The sequence below is a fragment of the Fundulus heteroclitus genome, chromosome 12 (assembly GCF_011125445.2).
Source record: "Fundulus heteroclitus isolate FHET01 chromosome 12, MU-UCD_Fhet_4.1, whole genome shotgun sequence".
Taxonomy (NCBI): Eukaryota; Metazoa; Chordata; class Actinopteri; order Cyprinodontiformes; family Fundulidae; genus Fundulus; species Fundulus heteroclitus.
This window is the reverse complement of record NC_046372.1, coordinates 16,329,011-16,349,743: the sequence shown is the minus strand read 5'-3', so window position 1 is coordinate 16,349,743 and position 20,733 is coordinate 16,329,011. Positions and strand designations below refer to the sequence as shown.

Below are 20,733 nucleotides of genomic sequence, written 5' to 3'. Positions count from 1 at the left end.
TGTTCAACAATGCTATGATAACATCTCTAAGGGTAAACTAAGGGAAAGGGATGTAAAAAAAAAAAAGGTCTGATCATATATCCATTAAGCAACTACTAATTTTTAACAGAACAGAAACCTGACGTTTCAAAATGTTTGGTTCTTATTGGAAAGTCTAGGATTCCTAACTGGAAGTTCCCAGATGCTTAAAGCTATAGTAACAGGTAACACTTATATATACTCAGAATCAGAACCAGAATCAAGTTTATTGCCTGCATAAAATCGTCCTTCTAACCCGAAAGTAGTCAATGCATTGTGTATTCAGAAAAAGAAGGTTAAAAAATCGATCTGTGGGAGCTACAGGCCTGTAAAAACTAACCAATCCCTGCTGTTCGGTCAGAGTTGTCAGATACCGGGAGTATCACCTTATCTATTGGTTGTCCCACATGCCAATAATTCTGACGCATTTACTCAAAGCCAGTGTGTGTGCTCGTTCCTTGTTCCTTGTTTCCGCTAGATGGCTGTGCATGCGTACTTCTAGTGTTTATGTATCCGGTTATCTTAACGATTAGCTTAGTGGTTAGCTTTGGTGTTAGCTATTCACTGCTATTCACTGCCGCTCCCACCGTAGACTTTGAACATGACTGAGAGTCGCAAGAAGCAAACCGCGTACAAGCTAAAGAGAAGAAGAGGAAGGCCTTAGTAGAAAGAAATAAGACCAGAGTGGATTTAGGACATTGTTTTCATGCAATATCCCTGAGGAGCAGAAGAGCAGGTAAGACGGTCTTGCCCATGCGCAGGTATTAAAATAGGGACTTGGTTAAATTTCACAGACTTTACCGTTAAATGTAAATGTAAATTACATTTCTAAATTACAAAAATCCTTCAGTTGCATTTCTTAAGAAGGTATTATTAAGGATTGTAGTAACTGTCCCAATAATGATTTTGCTTAAAAATATTTTTTTATATATTTTCCAGTGTAGTATTATGTGACTGCATAAAAGTTTTTTTTTTTTTTAAGGCTTTTAGAACTGTATTTTAGGTCATATGTTGAACTACTTGAGTTCCACTATAATCAGAATTTGCTAAATTGTACCACTTGTGCATTAAGTAGATTTAGTGCAGTACAAATGACTTTTAAACAAATCACGGTTATATAACTATTAAAAACAATAAGGCACTTGAAAGAGCAAAGTAAAATGAAAGCAAAAGGCAAAAGATCAGCTGTTTTAATTTTAGCCTTTTAAAACTGTGGGTTAAGTGTCAGTGGTGGTACTTGGGTTGTCTTTTGTGGTTTCAGTATATTGCAAGGTAAATGCAAAGCAAATACTTCCTGTCTTCCTTCTAGTTTGTGTTTCCCAAGTACTATATGAATTTCCTGCCCATTGTAGGAATCAGGTCCATGAATTGAAACTATATAATTTTATGTGTTATAATGAACATAGAGAACAAAGGTCTTGCATGAATAAATATGTATGAACCATGTAACAATATCCATCTTATTTTGGTTCATCTCCGATGAATATTTATCCATCTACTTATTTAAGTGTTAATGTATTGTGCTAGAGAGCCACAATACTTTTAGTAGTAGTGGTGCAGAACTGAAGTACTATTGCCTCCGGAATGTACATAAATGGCCTTACCAGAAACACAGTGTGTGTGTGTGTGTGTGTGTGTGTGTGTATATATATATATATATATATATATATATATATATATATATATATATATATATATATATATATATATGTATATATATATATATGTATATGTATATATATATATGTATATGTATATATATATATGAATGGATAAATAAATAAATAATGTTTTTTTATGGTTTTTTTATGGTTTTTTTCTTTTACTGCTATGAAACCAGAAATATTTAAGAGAAAAGCTATGCCAATTTATTGCAATTTCAGTCCAAGAATGATAATAGTATGAAATACAAATATCTTTCAACATTATTAACTGGCTCACAGTTAGAAAGATCTCGCATATGTTGGCACCAGCTGGTACAACTTCAGGACTCCCACAACCAACTGGGGATTAAATAATCACAGGCCAATCTCCTGTCCTCTACATTACCAGATGGGTTAATGTGTTTCCTGAAGGCTAAACTCAAAATATCATCTGCACTGAATGGACTTTGTGCCATGTGCTTCCTAAATGCATTAGTTATGGAAGTTCTGCCTGTGCAGATCCAGCATTATTGGAAACAAACAACAAAGAAACATCATCTAGGAAATGGCCAAGAGATGATGATCAGAAAATGGGACGTGCAAAAATATGTTTTAAAAGATCTTGTAGGATATAACTGGATGGAATGTTTTAGATTATTAACTAAGATCTTTTTTTTAATTATCATTAATGTTAGTGCTGTTGGTTAGCATTGGAGTTGTTTCATTATTGGCAGTGTTATACCAAGCATGGAAATTGTTTGCCTGCCCTCAAATCATGGTTTAAATGTTTATATTTCTTTTTTTTTATGCAACTATTCAAACACCAATAAATTTGGGGGGGGAAATAAACTCAAGCAGGGGATCTTTTGTATTTTTCCTCCTCCTGATAAGAGCAGAGCAATATTGACCTCCAAGACAACAGAGCACTTAATTTTGACTTGGCGTGTTGCCCTTATTTCAGTCATAGTGAGGAAAATAACTTCAGGTATGTACTCTAGGCAACCCTGTCTCAAATAAAAGGTAGGAGGAGCCAAATTGTGACAATACTACATTTCCCCCTCTGGACCAACGTCCTGTTACACGTTTTTCAATGACACTGGGTTGACTCTAGGCCAATTGTCTCCCACATGTGCCCATAGACATCATTAGACCCACTTTTATCTTCTTTGCACCATTAAAATTTAAGACCTGGTCAGGTACATATTTAGACACATGTACTAGTCATGGAAAACATTATTAGACAATTTCTCCAATTTCTTGGCTGCAGTCATCAGTAACAAGAGTTATGCAATCAAGTCCTTACTCCAGACATGCAATGCCTAAAAGCATTGTTTTGGCGGTACTATCCCATAGCTATTGATGCAAAGACTTAAATGATGTTAGTTGTTATCAAGAACACCATGAAAATGGCTGGATATCAGCTCTTAAATTAAGCTCTTATTAGCTATTTTTAATCATTGTATTTGTCATAACAAATGTACCTTTAATAATACAAGACATAATATTTATATAATGTCCATACATAATATCTATGCAATGTACATTATATATATATATATATATATATATATATATATATATATATATATATATATATATATATATATATATATATATATATATATATATATGCACCGATGCCATTTTTTGGCCCTGATACTGATACCCGATACCTGGCTGTGCTGTATCGGCCGATACCATACCAATACCATTACTTTGAAATTTATGTGTGTGTGTATATATGAAGAACAGCATACTACTTGGATGTAAAATAATTTCTATCATGGCTTTGTCAAGCTGCTACTTTAGTAAAGCAGGAAAAAAGACTAATACAAAGTGAATCTAGTAGAACTAGTCAGTGTCGGGAGAGAGAAGGCTGCGTTCAAGTGACATACAAACATCAAAATGGTATCTGTGATCTATTTGTTGGTACTCGCCGATTACGGTACCACCATTTTAGTGCGGTATCGGCGCCCCGGCCGATACTGGTATAGGTATCGGTGCAACACTAGTAAATATATATATATATATAATTTTATTTTTATTTATTATTCAATTTTATTTTTTACACATTGAGTCCTAAGGGAAAGTTTAATTGAAATGTAATTACATTTATATAATTTGCATGTATACTGGGGGATGTGGGGGGGGGGGGGGGGTGGAGAAAGGTGGTCAAACATTGAAAGGTTAGCTTTTGTATGAACAATAAACTCCAGGTTTCCTAATTGTTAGCAGTGGTGTTTGCACACCCTGGTGATCTGTGTTTCTATGCAAACCAGCAGATTCATGCCGTGGAGTGTTTACCAGGGCCACCTGCTCATTTGATTGTGCGGTTTCTCGTTAGTCCTGACCGGGCTGTGGAGTTGTATTCATAAGGAAGGCTGCGTTGCTTTCGTTGTGTTCTATTATTTTTTCCGTTTTAAGAAGAACGACTGGATATTGGGATTCTGTGCCTCGAGACGTTAAGGCAGAATTCCTTGGGCAGATCAGAAGGAATACGCGATCATTAACTTTGAGATTGGTTATATAACTCGTTGGAAAACCCGTCGGGTTGGTCGAGCGCTTGACGTTGGATCGTGACGACGTGCGAATGCGAGCCGCACCGGGCGCTCTCGTCCCCGCCAGGAATGGAGGAAGACTCCACAAGCAGGGTTCTCGCTAAATTTCCTCTCAGTGCATCGGAGGACTCTGCGATGCGGCAGGCAGTGAGACGTCCCCCCTCCATCTCCGTGCGCCGTCATTGAGAGCGGGATGCAGTTTTTCTCGACGGGGTCGGCGCCTGAACTGAGCCTGTTCTGACACCAGGAGGAGGACTCGCACTGCTGCTGGTGACGCTGGACGAGCATGGCAGGCGCCAAACTGACACCGTCGCCTTCGGAGATCGACCCAGACGTAAAGACCGACGTGCAGACACCACCAGAGCCCACCTGGGTCAATACCTCCAATCCCCTCCGGAGCGCGGGGTCTTTTGGAAGCGATGTCGGCCAAAGGTAGCCGCCGCATATCCGAACCGCAGGCGCATGTTTCTGAATGCGGCTCGCTGGTTCCCATGCAGCATCCACGAGATAACGCGGCGCTGCGTGCGCATAGCGCCTCTAGTCCTTAACTTATTCCGTGATTATACACGACTGAAAGTTGCGCTGCGGCCGACAAAGCATCTCAGCGGACGCCTTTCATGCGTAAACCTGCATTTCCCAGGGGAATATTTTAGAACATGTCATCCATACGCTCCGTTTATCATTAACCAGTTTACCCTGGTGATTAATGCTGAATAACTTTTACGCCAGTTTTGAAGTCAAGATCGTAAATGTTTCCAAACACTTGTCAGTCATTTCCCTCACAGCATCACTGTGATTTAATGGCTGCAGTGTAGCGCTTACATAATTCAGTGGATGCTGCATTTCCCGTCACAATTTTTTATGAATTCAGGTGGTCTGTGTGTCAAAGATATGTCATTGACGCTGCTCCGCTGAACTTGTTTTTTGGACACATTCTAATGTAGCACAGTAAGAGATGAGGTAATCGTGCAAACCACAGGAGATCATGGTGTTAATGTTTAGACATACTCCGCAGGCATGCTGCATTTTCACGTGTCGAATCCAGAAAATCTGCTTGCACTCTCCTTCAATTTGGTAAACAAATTAGATGGTGTACATGTGGGTAGGCTGACTGCGTAACAGCCAAGGCATTTTTTTTTATCCTTCTTCAGAAAAAGCTACAGAGATTCATTCTTTAATTTGTCTCTGTTATCTTCAGGTTATCTGAGGTGGCTTTAGCTGAAAACAAGGATTTTGCCAGTCTTGCATGAAAGCCTAATCTTCACAGCCAAAGATGCTGCTGGTGCAACCATAATTACATGTGCATATTTTTGCTTTTAAATCATATTTATTTGCACCATTAGACACCTAAACACATTTCAACATTGTCATTTATACAGTTTGTTTTCAAATGCTCACACTCACCTATCCTTTACTGGTCAGTCATATTTTCCCTATTATTTGAGGTTTACAGAAAAAAATCAAAACAAAAAAATAATGGTTTCTTACTCAGCTAGAGCTCTCTTGGAAAATGAACTTATATTCCATTGCCATGTTCTCCCCCTGGGGCAAATGTCACTTGTTTTGATCGTCAATTGTGGATGGCAGGGCTGGACGGATGTCACAGCTTGTTAGGATTGGCACAACTATTCAATGTTCTGAGCATTCAGGTGAACTGGCTCTAAAGAGAAGGCAGGGACAATTTTAATCAGGGTTTGAAGCTCAAGTTGGCAATTGTTCATGTCTTGCTTCCTTCTTTTTTCTTTTCGAGCAGGTTTACTCATTATAGTGATAAAAATTAATACTACTGTAGTATAACTACAAGTACCATTCAAACAAATTTGAATATTGTGAAAGAGTACAGTATGTTTTTGTCACTCATTTCAGAAAGTAAAACTAATATATTTAGATTGATAAATATTTTAAGCCTTTATTTCTTGTCATTTTTAAGGATTATGGTGTACTCATAATAAAAAACCCAAATTCAGTGTCTCAGAAAAAAATAATTATAAATTGACATTTTACACAGCATTCTAAATTGTGGAGCCGTAATTATTTTATGCAGGTATTAATCAAAATAAAGTAATTGGTTGCACAAATTGCAGTTAGTTGGCTTTTCTTGAAGGCTGCCTTTGATTCTGAATCATTGCTAATGATGAATGTAAGTCTGATCAATAGGTTAATGTACTGTTATCCACTGGGAAGTAATAGAGCGTACTATAAATCCTTACCAAAGGGCCGATGAGTCCAATTATACCGCAGTAGATTTCAGCTATAATGTTTTAATCTCTCAAGACTTGAACATTTTGGTCCAAACATAGGCTTTTAGACCCCTGAATAAAGGCTGAAAAAAATAGTTTCTCTTCAAACATAAATTTTTGATCAGTTGTAAAACTCATTTACAGATCTCAGGTCTTAAGAGATAAAAGGGGAAAATTGGGGATGAAGGACATCTTCTCAATAACGCTTTAAAATACTATCAAGAGTGTAAATATGAATAGCCTAACACTTGCAATGATGAACTTGAAAAGGAAAGCAGTGAGATATATAACAGATTAAATTACTTTATTTGAGGATGAGTGATATTAGCAGTAATGAATCAGAAAATTATGTTCAAGGGTAGCACTGGGGAAATGAGATTTGCTACTGTGATGTCGGAAATTGTAGTGATAAGTGATGATCTGTTTCTGATCATAATCCGTGTTCTTAAAACCAGTGAATCCACCAGCAGCCACTCAGAGCAGTGAAAGCAGAACAGATTGACTCTTAGTCAGTCTAGAAACTGAATAATTTTGGCCATGCATAAATCTGTTTGTATTCTAATCTAATTCACAATACCTTTGAGTGGCTCTGGCTGTAAAATCTAATGTATCATCTGGCTCGTTGCCCAGGAAACCAGATTCAAACCACTGTTATGGTCACGATTGTTGTTGATGGCAAGAAAATCTTTGGATATAGATTGTAGAAAGAATTAATGCATTTTTTTCTCTTTATCACTATTTTTTGATTTCAGTATTCCTGGAGTTGCGTAAGGTTTTTTTTTAATATGTCAGTGAGTACAGATTCATTCCCTGGTTGGATTTTGTCTGGAATCTGAGAGCTTTTTAGTTTGTGAAATGTGATCAGTGTGGGATTCATGTTCAGCTGCCCGGAGAATTACCGGAAGTGGAGTCCATAAAGAAATCCATCATCGGGCTCATATTATGAGCAATAAAAAGTTTTATCAGCATTTGCATTAAATTGGAAACCCTCTTGGAGTAATAACTGAATACTTTTAAAAGTGTTTGAAGAAGACGTGGAAAAGCGTCAACACCTATTGCACTGACCATTCTTTTCAAATGGCAGGTATCACAGTTGATATCATATACATTTTTCCAGCTTTTCCTGTTTCATATTGTTTCGACTTCTCGCTCATAATTGCTATATCCACGAAAAGAAAGAAAGCAAGACCTAGATTGCTGAGCCTATATAGCAGAAAGATACCAAAGAGTAACAAAGTTATGGAACACCGTCTTCAAGCCTGATTGCATATCTCAGTGGCTAATCAAGTCAAAGGAATGATGGCAAAGTTTCCAGCTCAGATATGACTTTGTTGGGCAGCGATTTCTTTGGTAATTTGTTCAGTGAGGATAAAGAAATGGCAATGAGACATGCCAACTGAGAGCAGCAGCTTTGAGAACTAACAAACTGGCAAACATCCCCCTCCACCACTAATAAAGAACAACTGATGATGTTTTAGTTCTTCCATACAAAAAAGAAAAGAATACAGAACAATTCCCTGCCACAAGATCCTATTTCAAACTATCTCTAGCACACAGCCAAAAGATCATATCCCAAAATTACATACAGCTGATCTTATTCAAAAGTTAAAAAAATGAGCACAACATTGCTTTATATATTAATAAAAACTAAATTCATAATTTAACAGCTCGTTCATACTTGAATCAGTCTCACTGTATTTCACTCGTTTGATCCACCCAACAACCTAGCTGCCTGCCCCACATCAGAAAATTGTTTTCTGCTCATCATAAACTGCATGGGTGCAAGTTTTGTGCTTTCAAATTCCACCTTTTGCTTACCTCAGAGGTGGTTTGTGAATTGACATTAACAGTCAAGTTTAGAAATTCGCTAAGTGATTCAACATTGTCCACGTTAATGCAGTGAATGGACTTTTCCACCCCTCTTAGTGTTCACCAGCACTTCTTTTCTTGTAGCAACCGTGTATTCAAAATCCGTTATATTTGTGAGCTGTACAATGGTTGTGTGAAACAGTCAATGGAAGCAGCTGAAAGACTCACCTATAAACAAAAAAAAATCATTCCTTTTACTAGTGATTGTTTAACCGCAAAACATCAATTTAGCTGTCAAAACTTAATTCAGAGACATTCTAACTTAATAAGTATATCTGTAGACTCACTACTAGTATATGCTAAATGCAGTCCGGCTGTAATTTAAGAATTTTACATATTTTCCCTCAAGCAAATGATGTTAAGGAAGATGGACACTTTAGTACTTTAATTGGGATGAAATTTGCATGATCAGGGCCATCTCTGCAATCTCCATTAAGATTTGAGTTGATGACTAGTGATGTAAGCACAAGCTGCTTGGGCACTAATATTTTTTAGCTTTCTTTGATTTTAAATGTTGAAATGTTTGATACAGAGAACGTGTAGAAAATTGTGCTCTAATCAACATTTTTAAACCTTGCTTCACTATAAAACTCCGTTTTAGTGAGTAAATCTTCCAGAAAAAAGTTTTGAGGACACTCAAACTTATTTTTGTTATTTTTTAGGCTTTACCTGACTTTCATCTTTGTTTAGTCCCATGATTCCTCAACTCCTTATTATCCCACCGCACGTATTTGTTGTCAGAGTACTTCATATCGAGGAGGTTTTATAGACCTGTTTAAGGGTGAAAAATTAACTAGACCTTATTTTAAAATTGTAAAATACAGGCTGCCTTAGGTAATACATCTTCATTTGTATGCAAAGCTGGAAGAGAATGTGTTTTCATATAAGCCACAAACAAATGTAGATAAGGGCTAAGGAGAATGAAATACTCCAAGCTCATAGTGATGTAAAAGAAATGGTACAGCTGAATTAAATCTATATTTTAGAGTGTTTGTTTTGTATTTTCTCAGTGCTGATTTTCGGTTTTATCATCATTCCGACCCCCTTGTATCATCTTTCCACAGGTTAACAACTTTTCATGTAACAAATTTTCAACTAATTACTTGTTCATGTTCTTTTTTAAATTCACTGCTTGCATGATTGATTACACTCTTCATAAAATGCTGTTCAGTGTTATTGAGTTTCTTAGCAATGTGTGACTATTATTAATCTTCATGTTTATTTATAGCCATCAGCCTTCATACAATTAGTTTCATTTGATTTGAACAGCCAAAACACAATGAGGGGATTTAGGAGTCCTTGCAGTAAATTACATGCCATCTGTCAAAATTGTTCGATAAACGTGGAGAATAAAGTCTTTTGGGTCAGACGTTTGAAAATAAAATAAAAAATGTTCTCAGGCTATTTTTACATTATTATGTTTGACAATGTAAGGGCACTACTAATGTCTCACATGTACGCACCATATGCTTTCTGTCAGTAAAGTAATGATGAATAATTAATTATTGTTAAGGGGTTGGTGGTAGATTCACATGGAAATATAACCCTGACTAAAAGTATACAGATTTCATCGTATTTTTTTTTACAAATATTTAAAACAACAAGATCTAATTTTATCTAATTGCTATTATTCAAAGCAAAAAAGAAATAATTATTTATAAGGCATTATGTAAGATTGTACTTTACTTGTAATAATGTCAAAAAAAACTAAAGTGTATTTTATCATACACTAAAACCCATTAACAGCTGAAATTTAGTCATATGATTTAAAGTGTAACTCATCCTGATTAAAAGCATAACTCCGCCCCCAGACAAAAAATCCCACCAAAGTGGGAGGAGCCAGAAGAGCCTGAGAGACCGTAGTCTCTCAGGCTCTCTTGGCTGGGGATGAGCGGTGGGGGTTATGCTTCAGGACGTGGGAAATGTGACATGTTGAAATATGAGGAGAGACCAGGGAGACACTGGTGGTTTCGACACAGATATATATTTTCTTTTTTCAAGTGGAGGATTATTCACCCGCCTCATCATTGGGGGCTGAGGGAGGTTTTGTGGAGCCCAGCAGGCCAGAACCTTATCAATTTGAGCCGGTGGCTCAAGGCGTTGAATCAGCGATGCTGATGCTGCCGAGGCAGTGGAGGACAGAATGGGTCCAGTTTCTGAATACTAAAGTGATGTTAGTCGCATCATTGCTAATATGGGCTAACGTTCAAAGCAGTAACAAACGCTAAACACTATCGATCAATGATCTCAATGCTTGTGAATCCAACTCTTGAGTCTGACTTGCCACGGGGGCGTGTGTCTTACTGAGATGCTATTATACCCCAAAGCGGGGCTATGATGACGAAAGAATGTACCATTTCGACCAATAGAAAAGTTCAACTGCAATAGCCACTGGTTAACCCTAAAAGGGCAGCACTAAGACGGTTTAAGCCAGATAATGCAGAACTAAACGAGTTCACATGGAAATGTAAAAGATTTCACGGTAACATTAAATTAGCATTCTTAGGCGCAGTTTATACAGTTCATCTGCGCAAAAAAAAAGCTGATTTTGGGATGAGTTGCACATTAAAGGAGCAAAAAACTAATTTTCACAACCAGGAGAGGCTTGGGTAACCTGACACCGCCAGATAGATTTGCTCCGCATATCCATCTGGAAACCTTCCGTTGAAGTAATTTTGGGAAGGGACGAAAATACTGGTTAGCTGATTGGCCTATGTTGGTGATAGACGGGCCAAATAAACCAATCAGATTCGTCGTCACTCGTAACAGAGCGACGACAAAAACAAAACCACAAGCCAAGCTACTCTTGCTGCTGCAGGTAAAGGCTCGTTAGCTCAGCAAAGAAATACTCTGTAATTCCGATAAAACTTGCTCGATAGCCACGCTAACGCTAGTTTCATCGGCTGAAGTCGCCATGTTGTTTAGACTGAACTGTCGATCTCCTCGTTGCGTCACACCTCAACCCGCCTCAAAGCCAACGCTGATTGGACGGTCGTTTGGTGAACGGCTCCAAATTTTCTTTAACGGAGAGTAGCCAGACTGATCTGCGAGTGAAACCTTGAAAGCTCGCGAGATCAGGATGGTCTCACGAGGCTAAGGCTTGGGCACTGTAGACCAAAACAAGATGTGTGATAAGCCACGCCTCTTTTCTACCTCTGCTCCAGCTGCAACCCAGCACCCATTTCCCCTTCCCCTTTCACCCATCACCTCAGGTGTGCGCATATTTGGAAAGGATAAATACAGAGCAAAACAGTATCATCTTTCGGAGAAACATGTCTAGTGAAGACCTAAGTATCTCATAACTTTATAATGCTGTTAGCAAGAAACCTTTTGATCCGCTGGGCATGTCCTCTGCCATTGTGTGCGGTGGCTCCTCTGGCATTTTACGGGCAGGCAAGTGCTATGCTCTTGTTAACATAGCGCGTTCGGCCCGGCTATGTTAACAAGAGACTGGAGAACAACATAGAGAGATGGAGTGTGACGTCATACCATAGTCCATCTAAAAAGATACCTTTAGTTCTTCGCATAACTATTTGTTAGTTATTTCTATTTAAAACAATACAAATTGTTTTTATAATAGTGGTACCTTAACAAGAGGTATGGGTGGCACTCCTTTAGTTTCAACATCATGTTTTTCTTTGTTAAGAATAAAATGGCTGAAGTAGCTTTCTTTTGATCATTAGTGCAAAGGAACAGGGGGAGGATCACTATATTCTATGCTAGGGGGCACCAGCTCATCTCATAAAGAGCCACAGTCCTTTACCTTTCAGGTAATCCCTGTCCAAACACACCTGAATAAAATGAGCGTGCTGAGGAGAGAAGTCAGCCATTTAATTCAGGTGTGTTGGAGCAGGGATGCATCGAAAAGCACTTTCTCTGGCATCTCATCAGAGGAAAACTGTAGGAGAAACTTTACGTTTTGAAACCATACATTTTTAAAACCTTGATTCTTGTTTGTGATTGATTTTTGTTCACTCAACCGGGAAAAACTAACTGAGCTTAAAATGATCATAAGGGCCCCTATCAAGAGGGTCACTGAGGTAGAAATGATTTTACACACAATGTTCAAACACAAAAGAGTACAATAAAAGAAGGCACGATTTTTAAAAGCATTTACAACTAGATATGCTCATAAGTCCTTACAGAGACAGGAGCTCTAAGATAATCTGCAACTGACTTGAAGTGGATAGAGCAATATATTGAAAGTACCTCCACTGCAGTTTGGTTCAGACAAAACGACAAAGTAGAGTTTCTTAGAGAGAAGAGAGTAACAGTCCATAGACCTTTGGTTGATATACCTCGCAGGTATCTAGATAGGATTTTAAGAATTGCTTTATAAATCAGGATGTACTAGTAGTTTATTTTAATGAACTGGGTTTCCATATTAAAAAATCAACTGTGATTAAGAACTTTTTGAATGATTTATAAACCTTAATGTTTCATGGTGAACTGACTCCAACAGACAGTGAGAGAAAGCATGCATGTATTGAACGTCCCGTAGTTCATTATAGACATAAGAATCACAGCAAGTCCTTCCATTTAACAAAAGAGGAAGAATATTTAAAGCAATATACTTTAAATATATATTTTTAAAACAATATTTTTTACTGAAATATTTACAGGAGCATAATACTGCTCCTGTAAAAAATTATATTGCCACAAAACCTAACTTATTTGTTTGAAAATACTGTGTCTCTATTTCCATATATGTCAAAAGATATTACATTGCTGTGGAGGAACTTTGTATTGTTTTTGTTTTTTCAAGAATAAGAATCTGAACCATTCCTGCAATTCTCTGTAGCATTGGGAAATGCAGTCTTGAAAAGCTTTCTGATGCTCTTAATTACGCTGGAAAGAAATCAATATTTCCTTTTAACTGATGTTGGGCTATAAAGTAAGTGAGGGCCTCCCACTTCTTATGTGTCAGCCCCTAAGGCAGTTTGCAGTAAAACTAGTTGAAGGCATATTTTGGAAGTCCTGGTCCTTTTCGCTTGTCTCAGGACCACAGCTTATAGTTGTAACCTTGGATTTCCTGGGAGGAGGTAAGAATCATTTCACCTCTTCCATGTATATAATTTACCTTAATTATAGTAAGAAGGACATTTTTGCTCCATCATATAACACTTTATTTCTGTTGGTTTATTTTTGCATGTTGATTTTAGTTGCTGCAAGATAAGAGAGCTAAAAGAGTTCCTCTGTTTCTCTTTACAACTGAACTACCTAAGTGTTTAGTAGCATTATTGCTCATCAAAGGGCTTTTTAAATAACCATAAATGGGCAGTTGGTTCAGAAAAGAGGAGCTAGTGCACTTGTTGCTATGTAACGTCACAGATATAGGCAGAGTAATCAGCTCCTGAGTGCTTTATTTTAGTCTCATGGGTTGCGAAGCAATCAAATGTGGATAGTACGATGGCCAAAAATTTACAAAAAGGTAAATCTTTCATCACTGTCTATTAAGGTAACCCCTCGGAGTCATGTCTTTAGTTTTTTGTGGTGTAGGTTACCCACTTTTTTGTTGGTACAGCGGTGATCTTTTTCCATCGTTTTAAAGCAAAACTGAGAAAGTCAGTCCTTTGTCAACATAAATATGAATTGTTTTAGTAATATTTAAAAATTTGCAAACATTTTTCAAAAATATATTTTTTTAATAGTTTGCTATTTGGTATTTTTAACCAAGATGACCTTTGATTTTTTTTCCTTGTTTTTGTAACGTTAGATTTTTTTCTTAAATAAAGCTTTAAAATCTATCTTCATTGATTTATAGCTTTTCCTCAATACTTAATGTTGTAAAAATAGCTGAAAAACAGTTAGTAACAATTCAACCTTATATTACATATGACATTTTTAAACATTTCACATGCAATCAAACAATTTTTTTCAATCAATCAATCAATTTTATTGTCAACTACAATTTGCATTGCAATCGAAAATTCTGTTTCAGTACAACCGTCCATCGGGAACGATTGACTGAGGCCTTGCGTTGCCAAGGAACGCAGCCAGTCGGCCGCTGCTAGCGCAGCCGTTAGGTGCGTTCCTCCAAACTGCCCCAGACCCCGCAACACGGAGTCCACAGGCGCTGCCCTTGCATATGAAAAATTATGTTTACATTGCAAAGTCATTATTGACACACATCTTTCAAAGTGCTTTCCATTGATAGCCTTTTGACTTCTGTGAAATCCTTCTGCACAACATGCATTAGATATTCATTGTTGTTGAAAAGCAAAACACTCTTGATCAAATTACCAAGATAGTGTCTGCCCTTTTGAGCGCACTCAACCTAGAAGTCATGCACACTCCCACTTAGAGATGCCATTTCAGACTGCCAAAGATCAGTCTAATATGTCAATTCCTTTCAGTACTTTGCCCCCTTAGATCTTGATTAACTGCCCTCTAGGGTATCCAAATCTGAAAAAAAAATTCTGAAATGTGATTGGCTTCAACATTCAAGCAGTATACAAAAAGTGTATAAAAATTACCAGCGCAATTTAGCAGTCTTTATCCTAATTACCATATTGAAGTCTGGTTTAAAAACATCTGGCTTTGAAAGTTCCTCACACTTAAGAGAACCAAGTTTTATATTTTTTATATCTATCTATCTATATATATCTATCTATCTATATATATCTATATATATATATATATATATATATATATATATATATATATATATATATATTAGGGCTGGGCAAGTTAACGCGTTAATTTCGCGTTAATTCATTAGACTATTAACGGCGATATTTATTTTATCGCGCATTAACGCATGTTGCTCACATGCTTTCAGTCAGTGTCAGTCAGCACACGCTGACTGCAGCGCGCTGTCACGGCAGCACTCTCCCGCTCCCCCTCCCCTCTCGTACATGGCTCAGCGGCGCCAGCCAATCAGCACGCAGGCTCAGCCTGGCCCGCCCACTCAGCTCTCACACAAACTTAACAAACAAACAGCTGAGAGAGACCGCAGCAGCGAAAAAAAAAAGAACAGGGGAAGTAGCACCGTTTGGCTTTATTTTAATACCGTAAATGAAATCAAGCTGTATGTTTTGTAAAAACTGTGTTTTCACAACAAATTTATCTAAGCAAGTGAAAAAACATGAAAACGTCGAGCCCCAGAAACGGAGAGAGGAGACGAAACTTCTCTCATTGCCCCGACAGACCCACAGACGTCTCTGACTGAGGCGTTTCTGTCCTCCAGGGAACATCCAGGTAGATCAGTGGATGGATGGATGGATGGATGGATGTTACTGGATCCCACACATAACATGTAATTAAGACCTTGAAAGAACCCAGTACATATATTAAAAAGTGTTATTTAAGATAAGATAACATTAGCTAATCCTTTTTTTATCCCACGACGGGGAAATTTATAGGATTAAAGCAACAGGCAGGTGCACACAACACAGACAAAATTACATAAGGATTGAAATATATAAGAGGTGGATTAGCGAAAAAACACTGAACATAACATTATTATTATTATTATTATTATTATTATTATCCATCCATCCATCCATCCATCCATCCATTTTCCAAACCGCTTTATCCCTCATGGGGTCGCGGGGGTTGCTGGTGCCTATCTCCAGCGTTCACCGGGCGAGAGGCGGGGTACACCCTGGACAGGTCGCCAGTCTGTCGCAGGGCAACACAGAGAGACAAACAGGACAAACAACCATTCACGCACACTATTATTATTATTATTATTATTATTATTATTATTATTATTATTATTATTATTATTATTATTTAATTGTAATAATAAAATAAAAACCATAAAAACCCAAAAGGTCAACAGTTTCATGATACATCAAGCTTAGGGACTGGCTAATATACAGCAGGTCAAAAAAGGCCATATTTTGGCTGCAGTGCTTGCTGTTCTCTTATGAAGAAAAGATCAACTAGTGCACTAAATTCAATAGATGGGTTGAAAATATCCAGTATAAAATAAGTGCTACAAATGTTACAACACTTTTGTTCATATGGCAGCAGAACATTAAAATAAAAGTGCTCTTTACACTACTTTTGAATTAATTCTTGGAGTTAGTAAATACAATGAGATTAATCGCGATTAATCGCGATTAATCAGGGCGATTAATCGCGATTAAATATTTTAATCGTTGCCCAGCCCTAATATATATATATATATATATATATATATATATATATATATATATATATATATATATATATATATATATATATATATATATATATATATATATCCATCCATCCATCCATCCATTTTCCAAACCGCTTTATCCCTCATGGGGTCGCGGGGTTGCTATATATATATATATATATATATAATAAATATATATATATATATAATAAATATATATATATATATATATATATATATATATATATATATATATATATATATATATATATATATATATATATATATATATATATGAAACCTCAAAAGAGTGATCAAGAGAGTGTGTTTAGGTATCTCCTGTGGTTTGCAGTAACATTTTATCTCTTACTAGCATGTAAATTGTATGCCTTACACATGCCTTGTGTTCTGAAAAATATTTGTATTTCAGGTCAGCCTCAGACGCAAACAATTTCAACCAAATATAAATCATTTTTACTGAATTCCAGTATATACTGTCTTTTTTGGCCATTTTATATTTGTGTTTATATTCCAGTAACAATACCAATTTCTTAACATATAGGTGCTTCTCAATGAATAATAATTTCATTAAAAGTACATGTATTTTAGTTATTCACTTAGTGCAACTCATGTTGCATATATTAATTACACAAAGATTTATATATTTCAAGTCTTAATTTCATGTAAGATTTGATGTTTATGAGAAGTTTCTCAGAAAATGTGCATATTACATAAGACCAATAAAAAATTAAGAAATAGTCATGCACTTAAACGTATGTCTATGAATATATGTTCATAGACATGTGCACTCAATACATATACAAGGTTTATTACTGCATCAGTGTTGCTTGGTGTTGAGGCAATCAGCCTGTGGTGCTGCTGAGGTGTTAAGGACGCCCAGGTTGCTTCATTAGGTGACCCTCAGCTCAGCTTGATTGTTGGATATGATGTCTCTGATCTTCCTCCCGACAAAAGCCCACATACTCTCTGTGGGGTTTAAGTCAGAACACTTTGGTGGCCAATCAGGCACAGTGATACATACAGTCATTAAACCTAGTATTGGCGCAGTAGGCACTGCGGGCAGGGGCCAAGTTCTGCTGGAAAATTAGAACAGCTTGTCAGCAGAAGAAAGGGTGAATTGCTATAAAAGTTCCTGGTAGGTAGCTCCATTGACTCTGAGCTTCAGAAAACACAGAGAACTACTGTAGCACCTGTAGAAATCATGGCTTCCCAAGTCACCGCTGACTGTAGGAACTTCACACTGGACCTCAAGCTCCCTGGGTTCTGTGAATCTCTACTCCTCCTTTAGACTCATGAGGCGATGATTTCCATGTGAAATACAAAATTTTACTGTCATCTGAAAAGGTGGCTTTTTGAACACAGAGCAAGAGTGCAGTGTTTTGTTTTGTTTTTTCTCCTTTGCCCATGTAAGACACTTTTGACGTCTATGGTTCAAGAGTGGCTTAAAACCAGTCCTGGAGTCTTGGTGTGCACTGCCTCCAGCTGAAGTCCCATATGAATCACTCCCAGGCTTTTTTATTTTACAATGCTTGTTCTAATTCTTCCTCTCCTTAGTGTACCTTTTACCACCACACTTTTTCCTTCCACCCACTTACTATTAATATTAGAAACATTGGATACTACGGTCTGAAGAGCCAGGTTCTGTATGGATGACCTGTTGTAGCTTACGCTGCTTGTGGAGGATGCAGTTGCTGTCTACTGGAGAACGGTCATATCAGCAGTCTTCCCTAAGGTTTTTGATGACTAAAACAATAACATACTTGTCTGCATTGAAAATATTCTTTATTGATCTTATGTCAAATTATTTTTTTCTGAGAAGCTGAATTTGGGATTTCCAATAGCTGTGAGTTATTGAACCCCCCAAATTAACCGAAAAATAATCGAACATTTTAAACATAACTGCACAAATAAATGTACTTTTCTATATGCTAATGTATTGAGATTCCCCTGTTGCACCAGTTCTTGCCTTGTTCCCGTTTGCTGCACAAACTTCTCTCGCAAGGTTATGCATTTGTTTAGTTTTTTTCCTCTCAGTTGTAAGTACATGCAAATAAACTGAAGCGGAATCCAGAGTGGTCTTCTCTCCTGCCTTTTCCCCTTTTCCTTCCCTCGCCTGCATTCTCAGACCCAACCTAACATGTTCCTATCTGTGTCCACGTGTGCTGCGTCCAGGTATCAAGAGGAGTACAGTATGGACTCAACCAATGCCCAGTAAGTTTCTGGCAGCATTATGCTTGCATGGCATGGATTGTGTCTGCAGTAAGAACTGGACTGCACCAAAACATATATGTTTCACAGTTCATGTTGGGTTTTGAATACACCGTATGTGGATTATTTCCCATCACTGCTAAATGTGACAGATTTTGCACTAATGATAAATTTCTCATATCTTGCTACCTTTTCACCAGTCATATTGGTAACGTTTTGGAGCACATAGTAGAATTTCTAAGTTATTTTACAACAAAGGTGAAAAGGTAGCTTGAGTGTCTATCTGTGCACTCTTCATGTATTGACTGAATGTGCACGCTAATCTTTTCACACCTGGACTTGAAATATCATTCATTGGAACAGAGATGTAAAACTTGTGGAGAAACTAAGAGTTCTGTCTATACTGTTAGCTGGAATGTAGTTGTGGAAATGCAGCTTCTATATTATTTATATAAAAAATAATGGTAGCATAAAATGAATGGGTCAACATTGTGTTTCCACATCTTACTAAGATGGTCTGCTGTATATGTATAGATGTATAGTGAAAGCATATTTCAGTATGACAGTAAGTCAACAGATTTTTCAAAGTGTGGCATACAAACTATATTGGAACCTCAAGTATTGCCTCTATAGTGGTTCCTGTTCGTAAGTTGTATCACCGGACCCGCAACTGTGTGATAGGGGTTCCGTTTGTGCATGATATAAACCATGTTAACAAATGTAAGGAGTCTTCTCCAAGGAGCACACTGCATTGTTGTCGGATTTGTGTGCAACTGCATGACTTGAACAAACATTTCAACTTTTATGCCAAAACCAAATGGTGTTGGGATGTACTGAATCTGTGTACATCTAATTATAGCTACTAGCTCCTGCTCCTAGCCCTTCCATGAGGTCACTGGTAAGAAAACTAACGTGGGGAGGAAAGGAGCTCCTGACTGGTGTGCCGATTTCAGACAGGCTTTAACTCCGACGTCATTATGTGACAGAATTGCACATGGATGATTCTTGTGAAATTCAGGGCTACAGCCTTCCAAAAATGAACTACACAGTGCGCGGTCTCTTCTCTCTGGCCATTTTCGTTAATTTCCGTGAGGTGGGCTGTGCTTATACGTCATATCATGCAAAGAATTGTGGGATTTCTTATAGCCGGTAAGGCACTTTACAAGGTTCATATGCTAAAATCACTGCGAGAGGGAGCATACAGGCTCCTTTTCCTACCTCCTGCCCTATTAACAGTACTATTTGGACAGCGACCGCTTACGCACTGCCTAAAGACTTCTTACCCAATATAGGTATTCGGATGTAGCCAGAGTCTCTGAACCCAGCTGCTGAAGCTGCGCTTCCTGGGAGTGGAGTCCCCATAAGGGACCAAACAGAAGCATATTAGGGGTAATGACAAAGGTACGTCTCACTAGATGGCTAATTCTTTTAGTGTTCCTAAAACTCTACCTATAGACATCAGAGAGACTTCTTCTCATTTTCAAAATTTCCAAAGAAGTATTACTTTTACCATAAAAGCTATCATATCTGAGACTGGGATCTCCTAAACAAAAATATTTTGCAATAAAGAATATTGTCTGCTGTTTTTTTCACCTTCTGTCCACATTCAAACAGGGTTTTCTGCGAAAGAATAAAACAATATTGTTAAATACTTTTCAAAGTGGTAATTTTGAACAACTTTTTGCAATATCCACATATTCACATCGCAAATAAACATGCTTCAAAGCAATGAAGCAGAATACTTTTTTGCAAAGGCTTTTCACTTTCTGTGCTAAAAACCACAACAATAATGTGACAGTTTTATTGTTTTATCACATCTTACTCTCTGTTCTGACTCGGTTTACATCATACGTCAAATATGAGCTAATCGGGTTTTAACAACTGAGAAGAACTGAGATGGGCAGGTAGTCAGGCTAGCAAAGACAATGTCAGTGCAAACACAAGTTTATGAGAAGCCCTTTTACTCTCATTAATAGCAATGCTGTCGAACCTGCTGGCTTGGCATATGTATGACAGCATTGTTGACTGGAGCAGCACAATGTAGACAGCGGTTTAGAAAAAACAGA

General features: G+C 37.4%; 1 protein-coding gene across 21 annotated transcripts in view; it reads left to right on the top strand.

Moving 5' to 3' along the window:
- si:dkey-21e5.1 (potassium channel subfamily T member 1) overlaps positions 1–20,733 on the top strand; it is a 136,494-nt gene that overhangs the window by 35,802 nt on the left and 79,959 nt on the right. For 15 of the 21 annotated variants that reach the window (XM_036144071.1, XM_036144081.1, XM_036144080.1 and 12 more), the window contains exon 4: positions 18,632–18,670. The exons of 4 other annotated variants lie outside the window; for them this stretch is intronic. In XM_036144071.1, the coding sequence (XP_035999964.1) occupies positions 18,632–18,670 (39 nt within the window). Of the gene's footprint in view, positions 1–3,970; positions 4,652–18,631; positions 18,671–20,733 lie in introns of those variants that run through there. 2 more of the 21 variants (XM_036144082.1, XM_036144083.1) reach the window with 2 other exon arrangements.